At 40.5% G+C, this 15224-nt stretch overlaps 1 protein-coding gene across 4 annotated transcripts in view; it reads right to left on the bottom strand.

The window, feature by feature from the left end:
- Cldn34c1 (claudin 34C1) overlaps positions 1–7423 on the bottom strand; it is a 42132-nt gene extending 34709 nt beyond the window's left edge. For 3 of the 4 annotated variants that reach the window (NM_028426.2, NM_001310654.1, NM_001310652.1), the window contains exon 1: positions 7309–7423. Coding sequence is in view for 1 of the 4 variants with exons in the window: in NM_001310652.1 (NP_001297581.1) it covers positions 7309–7421 (113 nt within the window). In the remaining 3 variants the exon portion in view is untranslated. Of the gene's footprint in view, positions 1–6807; positions 7275–7308 lie in introns of those variants that run through there. The other variant, XM_011247709.3, reaches the window with a different exon arrangement.
- Between the last annotated feature and the right edge of the window lie 7801 nt (positions 7424–15224).

Raw genomic sequence — 15224 nt, 5'->3', positions numbered from 1 at the left:
ACCTCCACATAAAACCAGGTACACTGAAACTAATAGAAGAAAACGTGGTGAAGAATCTAGAGCACATGGACACAGGGGGAAATTTCCTGAACAGAACACTAATGACTTATGCTCTAAGATCAAGAATTGACAAATGGGACCTCATAAAACATCAAAGCTTCTGTAAGGCAAAGGACACTGTCAATAGGACAAAAAGGCAACCAACAGATTGGAAAAAGATCTTTACCAATCCTTCATCCATTGAGGGCTAATATCCAATATACACTAAGTCGTCAAGAGTCAGACTCCAGAGAACCAAGTAACCCTATTGTAAAGTGGGGTACAGAGCTAAGCAAAGAATTTTCAACTGAGGAATACCAAATGACAGAGAAGCACCTAACCTCAGATAACTTTTAAGCTAGATGTCTGTCTTAGTCAGGGTTTCTATTCCTGCACAAACATCATGACCAAGAAGCAAGTTGGGGAGGAAAGGGTTTATTTGGCTTACACTTCCATACTGCTGTTCATCACCAAAGAAGTCAGGACTGGAACTCAAGCAGGTCAGAAAGCAGGAGCTGATGAAGAAGCCATAGAGGGATGTTCCTTACTGGCTTGCTTCTCCTGGCTTGCTCAGCCTGCTCTCTTATAGAACCTAAGACTACCAGCCCAGAGATGGTTCCACCTACAAAGGGCCTTTCCCCCTTGATCACTAATTGAGAAAATGCCTTACAGTTGGATCTCATGGAGGCATTTCCTCAACTCCAGCTGTGTCAAGTTGACACAAAACTAGCCAGTACAATTGACCCCTTGTCAACTTGACACACAAACACATCACTAGTAAGCCTCAACCCTTAGTTCTTATTCATCCCCAAGATCTAAATAACTTTAAACGTCCCACAGTCTTTACATATTCTTAAATTTTCAATCTCTTTAAAATATTCATCTCTTTTAAAATAAAAAGTTTTTTACAATTAAAAGTCTCTTAACTGTGGGATCCACTAAATAGTTTCTTCCTTCAAGAGGAAAATATCATGGCACAGTCACAATCAAAAGCAAAAATCAATCTCCAACTGTCCAATGTCTGGGATCCAACTCATGATCTTCTAGGTTCCTCCAAGGGCTTGGGTCGCTTCTCGAACCATGCTGTTTGTAGCACACACGTCGTCCTCTAGGCTCCAGATGCCTGTATTCCACTGCTGCTGCTCTTGGTGGTCATCTCATGGTACTGGCATCTCCAAAACCCTGCATGTCCCCTTCAGTCCTGGGCTGTCAATTTCAACTGAGGCTGCACCTTCACTTAATGGCCTTCCATGGCCTCTCACAGTGCCGAGCCTCAGCTGCTCTGCATGACCTTTTCATGCCTTCAAAACCAGTACCACCTGGGTGACTCTTACACATTACCAAGTCCAGCCACAGCACAAGGTACAACCTTGGCTATCTCTGGAACACAGCCTCTTTGTGCTTTCAGAAAACACTACCCAGAAGATGTCACCCCAATGATGCTGGTCTCTTCTTAATCACTGCTAATTTCTTAGCTCCAGCTAACCAGCATCAATAGTCCCAGTAATGCAAAGTTTTTGCTTTAGTAGTCCTGGTATCTTGTTAATCACAGCTGATTCTTCAGCCCCAGCTAACCAGAACCACAGAATCTTCACAACTAAAGTAACAATGGCCCTGAAAAGTCTTTAATTTTCCCTCTGAAATTTCACAAGCCAGGCCTCCATCTTCTGCACTGTTTTCAACATTATCTTCCAAGCTCCTACACAACGTCTGACAGAGCTCTTAACACCAAATGGATTTTTCAGAGGGGAAAGTAAGAAAGGGGATAATATTTGAAAAGTAAGTAAAGAAAATATCTAATTAAAAAAATGAAACAATTTGAAATTTCACATCTATATTATCTACACCTACACCAACACCTACGTGTGTGTGTGTGTGTGTGTGTGTGTGTGTGTGTGTGTGCACCACATGTGTGCCTTGAACCCAAAGATGTCAAAAGAGGGTAGCAAATCCCTTTTAACTGGAATTAAAAGTGGTGTGAGCAATATGTTGCTACTAAAAGACAAATCTAGCTTTTCTTCAAAAGTATCAAATTATCTTAAATATTGAGCCATCTTTCCAGATATTCCTAAAAGAATTTTGAAAGTAGCATGCCTTCCTTTAATAATTTAAGGGTGACATAAAAATTTTCCCTAATATTTTAAATAGAAGCAAAATCTGTTCATAATATAAATTGCAGTGTTTTAAAAAGGGTTCACAAGTCTCTATATTATGAACAATTATAACTACTATGACTATTTTAGGTCATTATTGATATTTTTAAAAACCATATAAGCAAGCTTTTTAAAACTCACAAAAGAACACACATGATATGCATTCAGTGATAAGTGGATATTAGCCCAGAAGCTCAGAATGCTTCTTAGAAGGGGAAACAAAAATACCCATGGAAGGAGTTACAAAGACAAAGTTCAGAGCTGAGACTGAAGGAAAAACCATCCAGAGACTGCCCCACATGGGGATCTACCCCACAAACAACCACGAAATCTAAATGCTAACAAGAGCTTGCTGACAGGAACCTGATAAAACTGTCTCCTGAGGGGCTCTTCCAGTGCCTGGCAAATACAGAAGTGGACGCTCACGATCATCCATTGGACAGAGCACAGGGTCCCCAATGAAGGAGCGAGAGAAAGTTCCCAAGGAGTTAAAGGGGTTTGAAGTCCCATAGGAGGAACATCAATATGAACTAGCCATTACCCCCAAAGCTCCTTAGAACTAAATCACCAATCAAAGAAAACACATGGTAGAACTTGTTGCTGTAGCTGTATATGTAGCAGAGGATGGATTAGTCAGTCATCAATGGGAGGGGAGACCCTAGGTCCTGTGAACATTCTATGTTCAGTATAGGGGAATGGCAGGACCAAGAATCAGAGAGGATGGGTTGGGGAAGAGGGGAGGAGGTAGAAAATAGGGGATTTTTCAGAGGGGAAAGTAAGAAAGGGGATAACATTTGAAAAGTAAGTAAAGAAAATATCTAATTAAAAAAATGAAACAATTTGAAATTTCACATTAATTTTTCCCAAATTCATGCTTTGTTACCCATTTACTCAACTAATTTTATTCTAATAAATTATAAATTTATGATTGAAATGTCTCTAAACATGATATCATAGAAGTATGTAAAAGAATATTAATGTCTACTTAATATGGACATGAAATTATGTGCTGACATTATTTTTCTATACTGAGTTGTAATTAAGCATACTAGAAAGTTACAATTAAACAAAAAAGAGAGCCAGGCATTGGTGGCACATGCCTTTAATCCCAGCACTCGGGAGGCAGGGGCAGGTGGATTTCTGAGTTCAAGGCCAGCCTGGTCTACAGAATGAGTTCCAGGACAGCCAGGGCTGCACAGAGAAACCCTGTCCCGGAAAAAAAAAAAAAAAAAAAAAAAAAGAAAGAAGGAAGGAAAGAAAGAAAGAAAAGAAAAGAAATGAAAAGAAAAGAAAAGAAAAAAGGAACAAAAAGAAAATAATTATTTTTAAAACTAATTATTTATCATAAAAGTCAAATATCATTGGAAGTTTTCTTAAAGCCAAGAATAATGATAGCTTTAATTTATATATATTTATGGATACGCATTACTGATTCCTAACATAATAGAGCATTCAAATTTGATTTTTATATTTTATTTGCTTTAGAACTATTATCAGTGACAAAACTTATTCATATATATCAAAAATGGCAATAGCAATAGATTTATTAAGATACTGAATATGTGAATTTTTTCCAACTTTCACAGTGATGTAGAATCAAAACATTTTAATCACTTATAGTCTATAACTGTATATATTTATGACTAAAATTTCATGGAGAGAAAAATAGGAATGCATCTGGTTTAAAAGAATTGATTATTCTTTACTATAATTAATTTTATCTTCTTTTCATTACTCTCCTTAAATTAAATTATATTTTCATATAGTTATATGTGATTCCTATACTAGGTACTCTAACTTCTTATACCCGGAGGCAAAACCCCAAAGCAAAACTTTACTATGAAAGCTATGTCTTAAAAATATTCTCGACAATAAAAGAACCTCTGGGGGAATCATCATGCCTGACCTAAAGCTGTACTACAGAGCAATTGTGATTAAAAACTGCATGGTACTAGTACAGTAAGAGACAGGTAGATCAATGGAATAGAATTAAAGACCCAGAAATACACCAACACACCTATGGTTACTTGATCTTTGACAAGGGAGCTAAAACCATCCAGTGGAAAAGAGACAGCATTTTCAAAAAATGGAGCTGGCACAACTGGCGGTTATCATGTAGAAGAATGAGATTTGATCCGTTCTTATCTCCTTGTACAAAGCTCAAGTCTAAGTGGATCAAAGAACTCCACATAAAACGAGAGGCATTTAAATTTATACAGGAGAAAGTGGGGAAAAACCTTGAAGATATGGACACAGGAGAAATAATCCTAAACAGAACAGCAATGGCCTGTGCTGTAAGATCAAGAGTCGACAAATGGGATTTCATAAAATTGCAAAGCTTCTATAGGGCAAAAGATACTGTCAGTAAAACAAAAAGGCCACCAACAGATTGGGAAAGAATTTATACCAGTCCTAAATCTGATAGGGGACTAATATCCAATATATTCAGAGTTCAAGAAGATGAAATCCAGAAATTCAAATAACCCCATTAAAATGGGGTACAGAGCTAAACAAAGAATTCTCAACTGAGGAATTTCGAATGGCTGAGAAGCACCTGAAAAAATGTTCAACATCCTTAATTATCAGGGAATGCAAATCAAAACAGCCCTGAGATTCCACCTCACACCAGTCAGAATGGCTAAGATCAAAAATTCAGGTGACAGTAGATGCTGGCTAGGATGTGGAGAAAGAGGAACACTGCATTGCTGGTGGGATTACAAGCTGATACAAACACTCTAGAAATCAGTCTGGTGGTTCCTCAGAAAACTAGACATAGTACTTCCAGTGGATCCAACAATTCCTCTCCTGGGCATATACCCAGAAGATGTTCCAACTTGTAATAAGGACACACACTCTACTATGTTCATATCAGCCTTATTTATAATAGCCAGAAGCTGAAAAGAACTCAGATGTCCCTCAACAGAGGAATGGATACAGAAAATGTGGTACATTTGCACAATGGAGTACTACTCAACTATTAAAAACAATGAATTTATGAAATTCTCAGGCAAGTGGATGTATCTGGAGGGTATCATCCTGAGTGAGGTAACCCAATCACAAAAGAAGTCACTTGATATATATTCACTGATAAGTGGATATTTGCCCAGGAACCTAGAATACACAAGATACACTTTGCAATAAACATGAAACTCAAGAATAAGGAAGAACAAAGTGTGGATATTTTGCTCCTTAGAATGGGGAACAAAACACCCATGGAAAAGTTACAGAGACGAAGTTCAGAGCTGAGACAGAAGTAAGGATCATTCAGAGACTGTTCCACCCAGGGATCCATCCCATAATCAACCACCAAATTCAGACACTATTGCATAAGGCAGAAAGATTTTTCTGACAGGACCCTGATATAGCTATCTCTTGTGAGGCTCTGCCAGTGCCTGGCAAATACAAAAGTAGATGCTGACAGTCATCTATTGGATGGAACAAGGGCCTCCAATGAAGGAGCTTCTAGGTGTGCCTATCCCTAGGGTGCATGAGATTCGTGGGTGTAGCTACCAATCCTAGTTTAGACATGTCACCAAAAAGTATTTAAGCCACACACTTTCTGAGCCTTCTTTGTCTACCTCAATATTTTATGAAGTAAAGTTAACCACGGAAGAATCTGGCGTGTCCTGTGTTTATTTCCTGCGGGACAGGGATAAGCTCAGGATACTTGGTGCTCGAATCCTGGGGAAAAACACCTTAACAAGGCGCAGCACCAGAGAGGAGACCCTCCGACCAGACCAACCGGAGCAGGTTCAGAACCATGGTGGATTCAACTCCTAGAGGATACTGTGAGTAACTTTGATCCTTCTTAATCCCTCCCCTTAACTGGAAGGCAGCACTGAAAGCCTTTTGTTCTCGAGCTGGCTGTGTTAACCCTATTTCTCCTGGTTTGATCCTGCACTCACCAGAAGTGGTGCTAAAAAATTTTAACTGCTGTTAAGCACTGTCAGATGGATGTAGATAAGCCGCAGTGCTTGTCCCATATTTAAGCCTCTCCTGTAGATAAAGGAGCAGTATGGGAACTTCACATTCTGTGATTACAGCGCTGCAGTCTGTCTTAAAGCAGTGTGAGATAAAAATCTCTACAAGAACCTTAGAGACATTCATCAGAGAAATTGAACATATATCACCTTGGTACCCGTGTTCAGGGTCGTTAACTCTTTCCTCTTGGGAGAAATTAAGGGAAGACTTAGCTAAGGAACAACAGAATGGGAAATTAAAGGCAGGGACCATGCCATTACGGAAACTGGTGAGATTATGCCTGGAGAACGAGAGATGCAGTCCAGCAATAATAACAGGGCAGGGAATATTGGAATAGTTACAAGACAGTATGGCAGAAACGGAGTGGTACGAAAGGTTAAGAGCTCTAAAAAGGAAAAATGTGCACAGGAAGCAAAGCCCTTCCAAAGACCTTGAGTCCGAGGAAGTGAAAAGTTTGGGAATAAATTCCTGGAGAGAGAAAAGAGATAAGGAGAAAGTTCAGGAAAAGAAAAGCCGTTATCTGGTAAAGGAACTAGAGGCTTTGAAGCTTGATAGTTTAAAATCAGATGAGTTTAGTTCCTCTGAGGAAGAGGAGTTAGAATATCAGGCAGCTCACTATAAAAAAGAAAGATACCATCCAGAGGAAAGGCGAGTGCAGATGGTGAGTGCGGGCGGCCTCTGAGGTGCACTGGTGCTTGCCTTGCTCTTCCCTTGCATCCTGTCTGTTACTGTTTTCATTTTAAGAGTTTTCTTTTTTCAGAAGGCCCCACCCTAAGCTCCTAAGTATCCGCCCTTTTAAGGCTTTTGTCCAAAGGTAAGGAGCAAAAAAGAAAGGCGCACGTCCAACTGTGCTGGCGGCGCACAGCGAAAACTCCTCCACCCGCGCGTCATTCCCCGCCCCCTTTTCCTGCGTCCCGTGCTCTGGTGGCGGGCTCGCGGGCAGGGCCAGGCTGGGGTCGGCGGGGGACTGCCCCCCCTGGCCAGCGACCAGGCCCCAAGCGCACCTCCACCCACCATGGCAGTACACCAAGACCGCCCCGGGACCGCTGGAAAGGCCCGCTGGGAAAGGTGGGCGGGGGCCGGGATAGCGGGTCTCAGCGCGCGCCGAACCATCCCACTCCGAGTGTTCGCTCACCAAATCCCAGGGCTCAGAAAGCCAGATGCCTGTCGCTGCGTGCTCTCCCCATGTCCTGCCTGCACGGGCATGGGTCCGGACTGCTCCTCCCAACGGCGCGACCGCTCGCCCATTCCCCCCTCCCTCACTGTGTCCCGCGCTCTGACAACAGCGCAGGGGGCGGTGCGACAGAAGCGCGTGGGCGGGGCTGGGGCCGCCAGGCACTACAGCTACGGAACCGCCACAGACTTAGAGGCAAACAGCAGGGACCCGAAGATAATGGCTGGGCTTGGGCGGGGCGCGGGCTGCGCTCTCTGCAGCTTAGCGGTCCCGCCAGGGGATCAGCGGAGGGGGAGGCGGCGGAGATGAGCAGCTCACCGCCATAGACGACAAGGCATTCACCAAGGAGCTAGACCAGTGGGTAGAACAGCTGAACGAGAGTAAACAGCCACTGTGCAGCTTAGCTCTAGTTGGGATTTCTGTGTCCATTTGAGACACCGAGTTATATTCTCTGTCTGTCTATTGTCTGTTTTTGGTGCACCAAAACAAATTGTCCATGTCATCTGTCGATGTTCTTCGTTTGAATGAATACATGACTGTTGTTCTGTTTTTCATGTTGAAAAATAAAACTTTCTTGTTTAAAAAGCAGCCTCAATTTACACAACAAAAGGCGCTGTGGCTGGGAGTCAGCTACAGCTCTTAAAGGGGCAGGCAGCCTTTTGCTTGTAACAGAAGGATAGCTTAAATTGGGAACTCGGGTTGGAGTCATTCTAAACAACAAGAAAACAGGTCAGGTGCATAAACAGTGTACAAAGGATAAAAAGAATAGGTTTAAAAAGAAATTACCAGACATTTGCTCAAAATGTGGAAAAGAAAGATATTAAATAGATAATTGCAGACCAACCAGAGTTATAACAGAAAGGTCAATACCTTAGCTTAAAGTGCAACAGCCAAAAAACTCAAATGCATGGAGCATTCCAGACTACAGTGTCCATGGGCCACCCAAAGACCTAGGAGAGCCAATCCAGGTTCAGCAGGATTGGACATCTGAGCCAACTAAATACATCCCAGAGTTATAGACTCAGATTATGAGGGACAAGTTAAGATTATGTGTTCTGCACCCCGAGGTATTGTGGCCATTTCTCCTGGAGATCACATTGTTCAGTTGTTAATCCCTCCTTGTTTACATAACATGTTCTCAAGTAGCCAGAATCCCAGAGGGGATAAAGGACTTGGTTCTACAGGAACTAATGTGGCCTACATATCTTTAGATTTAGATAATCATCCCACTTTACAATTACAAATAGAAGGAAAACTGGTGGCCTGCTTCTTGGCCTGTTAATCAATCATCAGATAACTTACAAGGATTAGGATATGAGGCTACCCACCTATAAGTACAAAATCTTTACATTGACAAGATAAAGAAGGAAAGTCAGGACTTTTTCAACCTTATGTACTCCCTTTACCTGTATATCTATGGGGAAGAGATTACTCTCAGAGAAGCAAGAAAATGATGAGAGAAATGGATATATACCTGAACTAGGCCTTGGAAACAACTTACAAGGTAGAGTTTCTCCAGTTAAAAAAGCAACTAAAGAATTAGTACTAGAACAATTAGACCTGGGACATGTGGAACCCACAAAATCACCCTGGAATTCCCCTATTTTCCTTGTAAAGAAGAAATCAGATAAGTGGAGATTGTTACATGACCTAAGAGCCATTAATGCACAAATGCAAGTTATGGGTCCTATACAAAAAGGGCTCTCCCTACTCTCAGCTCTACCTAAGGATTGGAGAATTATAGTGGTGGATGTTGAGGATTGTTTCTTTTCCATTCCATTAAGTGGAAAAGATAAAACTAAATCTACCTTGCCTTCTATTAATCGTACGGAGCCTAAGTAAGGGTATCAATGGTGAGTATTGCCCCTAGGAATGGGAGGTGGCCATGCCATATGTCAGTTGTATGTGGAAAAGGCTTTACAGCCAGTTAGAGATGGTTTCCCCTCTTTAATGGTATGTCACTATATGAATGATATTATAATTTGTGAACCTAAAGAAGAAAATATACAGCAAGCTTATGGCTTGTTTAATGAAACTTTAAAAATAATGGCTTGATTATTACACCAGAAAAGTACAGCAGTCTAATGTTAGTCATTTTTTAGGAGCCACCATTACTTTACGGTGTGTCACCCCACAAAAGATTAGTATAAAAAAATTATTTAAAGACACTGAATGATTTTAAAAAAATTATAAGGAGATATAAATTGGATTAAACCTTATTTAAGGATCCCTACTTCAGAATTAAAACCTTTATTTCAAATTTTAAAAGGAGAAACACACATTACCTCATTGAGACAACTAACACCTGAGGCTTCTAAAACTCTTAGAAAGGGGAAAACAGCTATCCAAAAGGCACAGTTGAGTCATAAATGAGCAAGAACTTTTGTGCCTATGCATATTACGATCCATAAATTTGCCAACTGCTGTGTTGTGACATGATGGTCCTTTAGTATGGATACATCCACATTTATCCCCTAATAAGACTATAGAGCATTATCCCACCATGGTGGCAAATATGGCCCATAAAGATATTAAAAGTTCAATCACTCACTTCGGAAAAATGCCTGGTAGCATAATTATTCCATATGCTGCTACACAAATACAAATATTGTGTGCTACTATACATGAATGGACCATTTTTGGATACAGTTATTCTGGCTTAATAAATAACCATTATTCAAAACATCCAATTTTACAGTTTGCCCTGAATCAGGCTATAGTGTTTCCACAAGTAACAGCTAAGGACCCACTCACAGATGGGATTGTGGTGTATACGGATGGATCAAAAACTGGTATAGGAGCTTATGTGGTTAATAATGAGATAGTAACTACGCAATATAATGAGACCTCACCTCAAGTTGTGGAATGTTTAGTGGTACTAGAGATTCTTAAGGCATTCCCAGGACCGCTTAACATCGTATCAGATTCCTCCTATGTAGTAAATGCAGTTAACATTCTTGAAACAGCTGGAGTAATAAAACCCTCCAGCAGAGTTGCCAATATTTTTCGACAAATACAGTTTGTCTTATTAAATAAAAAATTCCTTGTTTATATTACTCATGTTAGGGCACATTCAGGCCTCCCTGGCCCTATGTCTCTGGGAAATGATTTAGCAGACAAAGCCACCAAAGTTATAGCTGTTGCTCTGTCTTCCCAGGCAAAAGCAGCAAAAGAATTCCATAAGCGCTTTCATGTGACAGCTGAGACTTTACGTCGCCGCTTTGCATTAACTAGAAAAGAAGCTAGAGAAATTGTTACTCAATGTCAGAATTGCTGTGAATTTTTACCTGTCCCTCATGTGGGGATAAACCCTCGTGGCATCAGGCCATTACAGGTCTGGCAAATGGATGTCACGCATATTTCCTCCTTTGGGAGAAATCAATATTTACATGTTTCTATTGACACCTGCTCTGGTGTAATGTTTGCCACACCTTTAACAGGTGAAAAAGCCTCTCATGTTATACAACATTGCCTCGAGGCATGGAGTGCTTGGGAAAAACCCAAACTCCTTAAGACAGACAATGGTCCTATATATACCTCTTCTAAATTTAGTCAATTTTGCAAACCAATGCAAGTGAAACATATTACTAGATTGCCCTATAATTCACAGGGCCAAGACATCACAAAAAGAGCTCATCGTACTTTGAAACAATAATTTTAAAACAAAGAGGGGGAATAGAGGCTATGACACTAAGATGGCTCTACCCCTTGCAATATTTGCTTTTAATTTCTTAAAATTGGATGATGCTGGGAGATCACCAGCTGAAAGGCATGCACAATGGACTCAATCACCCAATGAAATGGTCAAATGGAAAAATGTCCTTGATAATAAATAGTATGGCCCGGATCCTATCTTAATCAGATCCCGGGGAGCTATTTGTGTTTTTTCCACAGGGTGAAGAAAATCTACTTTGGGTCCCGATGCGACTGACAAGGACTGTGAAAGAACAATATGAACCCTAAGATGATTGATTCTCTTACTCCTGATGATTGAAACCGGGATAAGTATACCCTTGTAGGCCAAAGTAAGATCATGGCCAGTACCTTTACAGGTACAGTCCAATTCGTCTACCTAGCCTTTATTTTTTGCAAAGGAATGTTTTTTAGACGTGCCTTATACACAGCAAACTCCTCAAGAGCCATAGATGTATAAGAGCACTAGTTTTCATTTAAATTATACATTATGCTTTGTGCATAATGTGGGTAAACCTTTTATACCCTATATATTTTTAAAGAAAAAGATTTTCGCTAATTGGGCAGATCCCATTATCCAAAATGAAGTGAGCTCTAGAGTGTTATTTAATGTTTTAATACAAATTGCTCAAGGGCCACAACCAAGATCAGGTGATGTTGAAAATAATGTAACTTCATATATAAACATCACCACTATCAGGATAAAGAGAAATGTGACTATTCCCAAAAGATCACGATAGCCTGTTGGCAATGCTACTGCTATATGCAGCATGCCGTGGTCATTCAGACTTCGAATTTCCTACAGTTTTTTCACCTTGTCAATCAAATGTTTTTCCTCGAAAAGAATTAACAAAGGGTTTCGTTTTGTCATTACCATTAGATTATGCTATTATGTATGGTAAAGGAGATGCTACAGAGAAAGAAAATATTTGGCCATATTACCAATAGATTTTAAGTAATGAGGCAGATGCTAGTACCAGTTTGTCAACCTTTGCACTGTTGACTAGAACCTTTGATGAGATATTGAATGTTTCTGCCACACTTTCCAATATCTCTACTCATTTGGATAATGTGACATCTAATAGAGTTATCGAAAATATGACTACTCCTCCAATAGAAGTCTGTTTCAATTTTCCACGTTTCTTTATATTGGCTGAATTTCAATATAATACAGAATGGTTAGATTCTACAAATGCCACTTGTTTTTTGATACAATGCTGAAATGAAATTAATTTCTTAGCCTTAGTGGTACATTTACCAACCTTTGTCCTTGTGCCTGTTGAGGCAGATCCAAAGAAGTTCCCAATCATGAGTCTTGTCCGGCAGAAGAGAGATTTTGGAATCACAGCCACCACTGTTACTGCCATTGCAGTGTCCGCAGCATCCACGGTTACTACAGAAATTGCTATGGCCTATCAAGTCAATATTGCTGATACCATAAGTCAGATAACAGAAAAAACGTCTGAGGCATTGCTTACCCTGCAAAGGGTGGATTCTCATATTGCCTCAGGATCATACAAATGAGTTGTGTGGCATCAACTTTACAGATGTGCATTACTCCTGTTGGATATACTAATTATTCTTTTATTAAAAGTACAGATCTATCGAATTATCTGAAAGGGGAACTGGTCGCAGAAGCTGGAAAGGTTGCAGACGAAGCTACAGATACAGATCCTGAACCTTATTGGAACCAGAGTGGAACCAGTGACCCTTGAAGACTTCACCTCTTGACTTACCTCTGCATTTTTCTCACTTCAAAGAATGGGTGGGGGTGGCTCCGTTTGGCGCAACCCTGTGTTGTGGACTAGTGTTTCTTCTATGGCTGGTATGCAAACTCAGATCTCAGCAAAAACGTGACAAGGTGGTAATTGCTCAAGCACTTGCTGCCATAGAGCAAGGCACCTCCCCTGAAATTTGGCTATCTATTCTCAAGAATTAGTTGGCATTTGAGTTCTCTGCCTTTGCATTCCACGAATTTGCGGATACATTGCATTGTGATGAGAGAAACTCAAGGATCATTGATCAGCCCGTGTACATTGCTGAGGTTTCCTCATTGCATGTGATAGGGTGATCATGATTTCCCCACTAATTCACTTTTGGCTGGCCTCTTTTGTAGAGTTCACCCTAGGCCATTTAGCAGTTATAGTCACACAGCACTGTGGTATCCAGAGACGGGCAACTTTCCTCGTGCACAGACCAACCTAAGACAATGGGGTCCGGTGGTGATAGGGTTACCCGATAACGGGTAAGGCTGTGACATTGGAGGAACGACCTAAAACAGGAGCCACAGCAGATGGACGTAACTACAGAGGCCTAGACCAGCCTCATTTTTATTAAAACATAAAGGGGGAGATGTGGAGAGCCACAATAACATTTACCATCATAAGATAGTGCTGGCTCCGCAGTGCCTTATGCCACCTAAACAAAGAACAAGCTATATGTGCATGTGCAAAGAGCAAAAACCCGCCAAACGTCACCAGCCCATTTCCGGGGCACCGGTCCATCCCCCAGGGCACTAGCCCAACCCCTGGGGTGTTTAGCCTATCCCTAGGGTGCATGAGATTCATGGGTGTAGCTACCAGTCCTAGTTTAGACATGTCACCAAAAAGTATTTAAGCCACACACTTTCTGAGCCTTCTTTGTCTACCTCAATATTTTATGAAATAAAGTTAACCACGGAAGAATCTGGCGTGTCCTGTGTTTATTTCCTGTGGGACGGGGATAAGCTCAGGATACTACCAGAATGGATCCGAGCCTCTAGTTGGGTGGGGTTCCTTTGTCCCTGTTCCTTCTGGCACAAGACCTTCTGCAATTCTTTGGAACTGATGTTGTGTTCCACTCACCCGGGATCTGGAGGTGATCCTGAGGACCTGTGGTGTGGGTAGTCCTCTGGGGCCCTTGGCAGTGTTCACCATGTTCAGGCAGAAGATGTCATGGCTGGCCCGGACATGAATTGATCCCCATTTGTGTTCTTTTAGGGTCTGTATAACATCTGTCCAGTATCTTCTGGCTTTAATAGTCTCTTGAGAGAGATTTGGTGTAATTCTGATACGTCTGCTTTATATGTTACTTGAACTTTTTCCCTTACTGCTTTTAATATTCTCTTTATTTAGTGCATTTGTTGTTCTGATTATTTTGTGTCAGGAGAAATTTCTTGTCTGGTCTAGTCTATTTGGAGTTCTGTAGACTTTTTGTATGTTCATGGTCATGTCTTTCTTTAGGTTTGAGAAGTTTGTTTTTTTGTTTTGTTTTTTTTTAAGATTTTTTTTTTTTTAGATTTATTTATTTTATGTGAGTACACTGTAGCTATTTTCAGACAGACCAGAAGAGTGCATCAGATCAAATTATATATGGTTGTGAGCCACCATGTGGTTGTTGTGAATTGAACTCAGGACCTTTGGAAGAGTTGTCAGCTCTCTTAAACACTGAGCCATCTCTCCAGCCCCAGGAAGTTTGTTTGTTTGTTTGTTTGTTTGTTTGTTTTAATAATTTTGTTGAAGATATTTGCTGGCCCTTTAAGTTGAAAATCTTCATTCCCATCTATACCTATTATCCTTAGGTTTGGTCTTCTCATTATGTCCTAGATTTCCTGGATGTTTTGAGTTAAGATCTTTTGCATTTTGCATTTTCTTTTTTTGTCAATGGTTTCTATGGAATCTTCTGTACCTGAGATTCTCTCTTCCATCTCTTGTATTCGTTTGGTGATGCTTGCATCTATAGTCCTTATTTCTTTCCTAGGATTTCTATCTCCAGTGTTGTCTCCCTTTAGATTTTCTTTATAGTTTCTACTTCCATTTTTCATCTTGATTGGTTTTGTTCAATTCCATCACCTGTTTGGTTGTGTTTTTCTGTAATTATTTAAGGGATTTTTGTGTTTCCTCTTTAAGGACTTCTACTTGTTTAGTAGTGCTTTCCTGTAATTCTTTGAGGGATTTTCTGTGTTTCCTTTTTAAGGACTTCTACCTCTTTAACAGTGTTCTCCTATATTTCTTTAAGTGAGTTATTTATGCCTTTCTTGAAATCCTCTACCAGCATCATGAGATATGATTTTAAATCTGAATCTTACTTTTTGGGTGTGTTGGGGTATCCAGGACTCATTGTGTTGGGTATACTGGATTCTGATGATGCTAAATGGTCTTGGTTTCTGTTAGTAAGATTCTTATGTTTGCCTTTCACCATCTGGT

Source organism: Mus musculus, chromosome X (assembly GCF_000001635.26).
Source record: "Mus musculus strain C57BL/6J chromosome X, GRCm38.p6 C57BL/6J".
Taxonomy (NCBI): Eukaryota; Metazoa; Chordata; class Mammalia; order Rodentia; family Muridae; genus Mus; species Mus musculus.
This window is presented reverse-complemented; position numbering and strand designations above follow the sequence as displayed.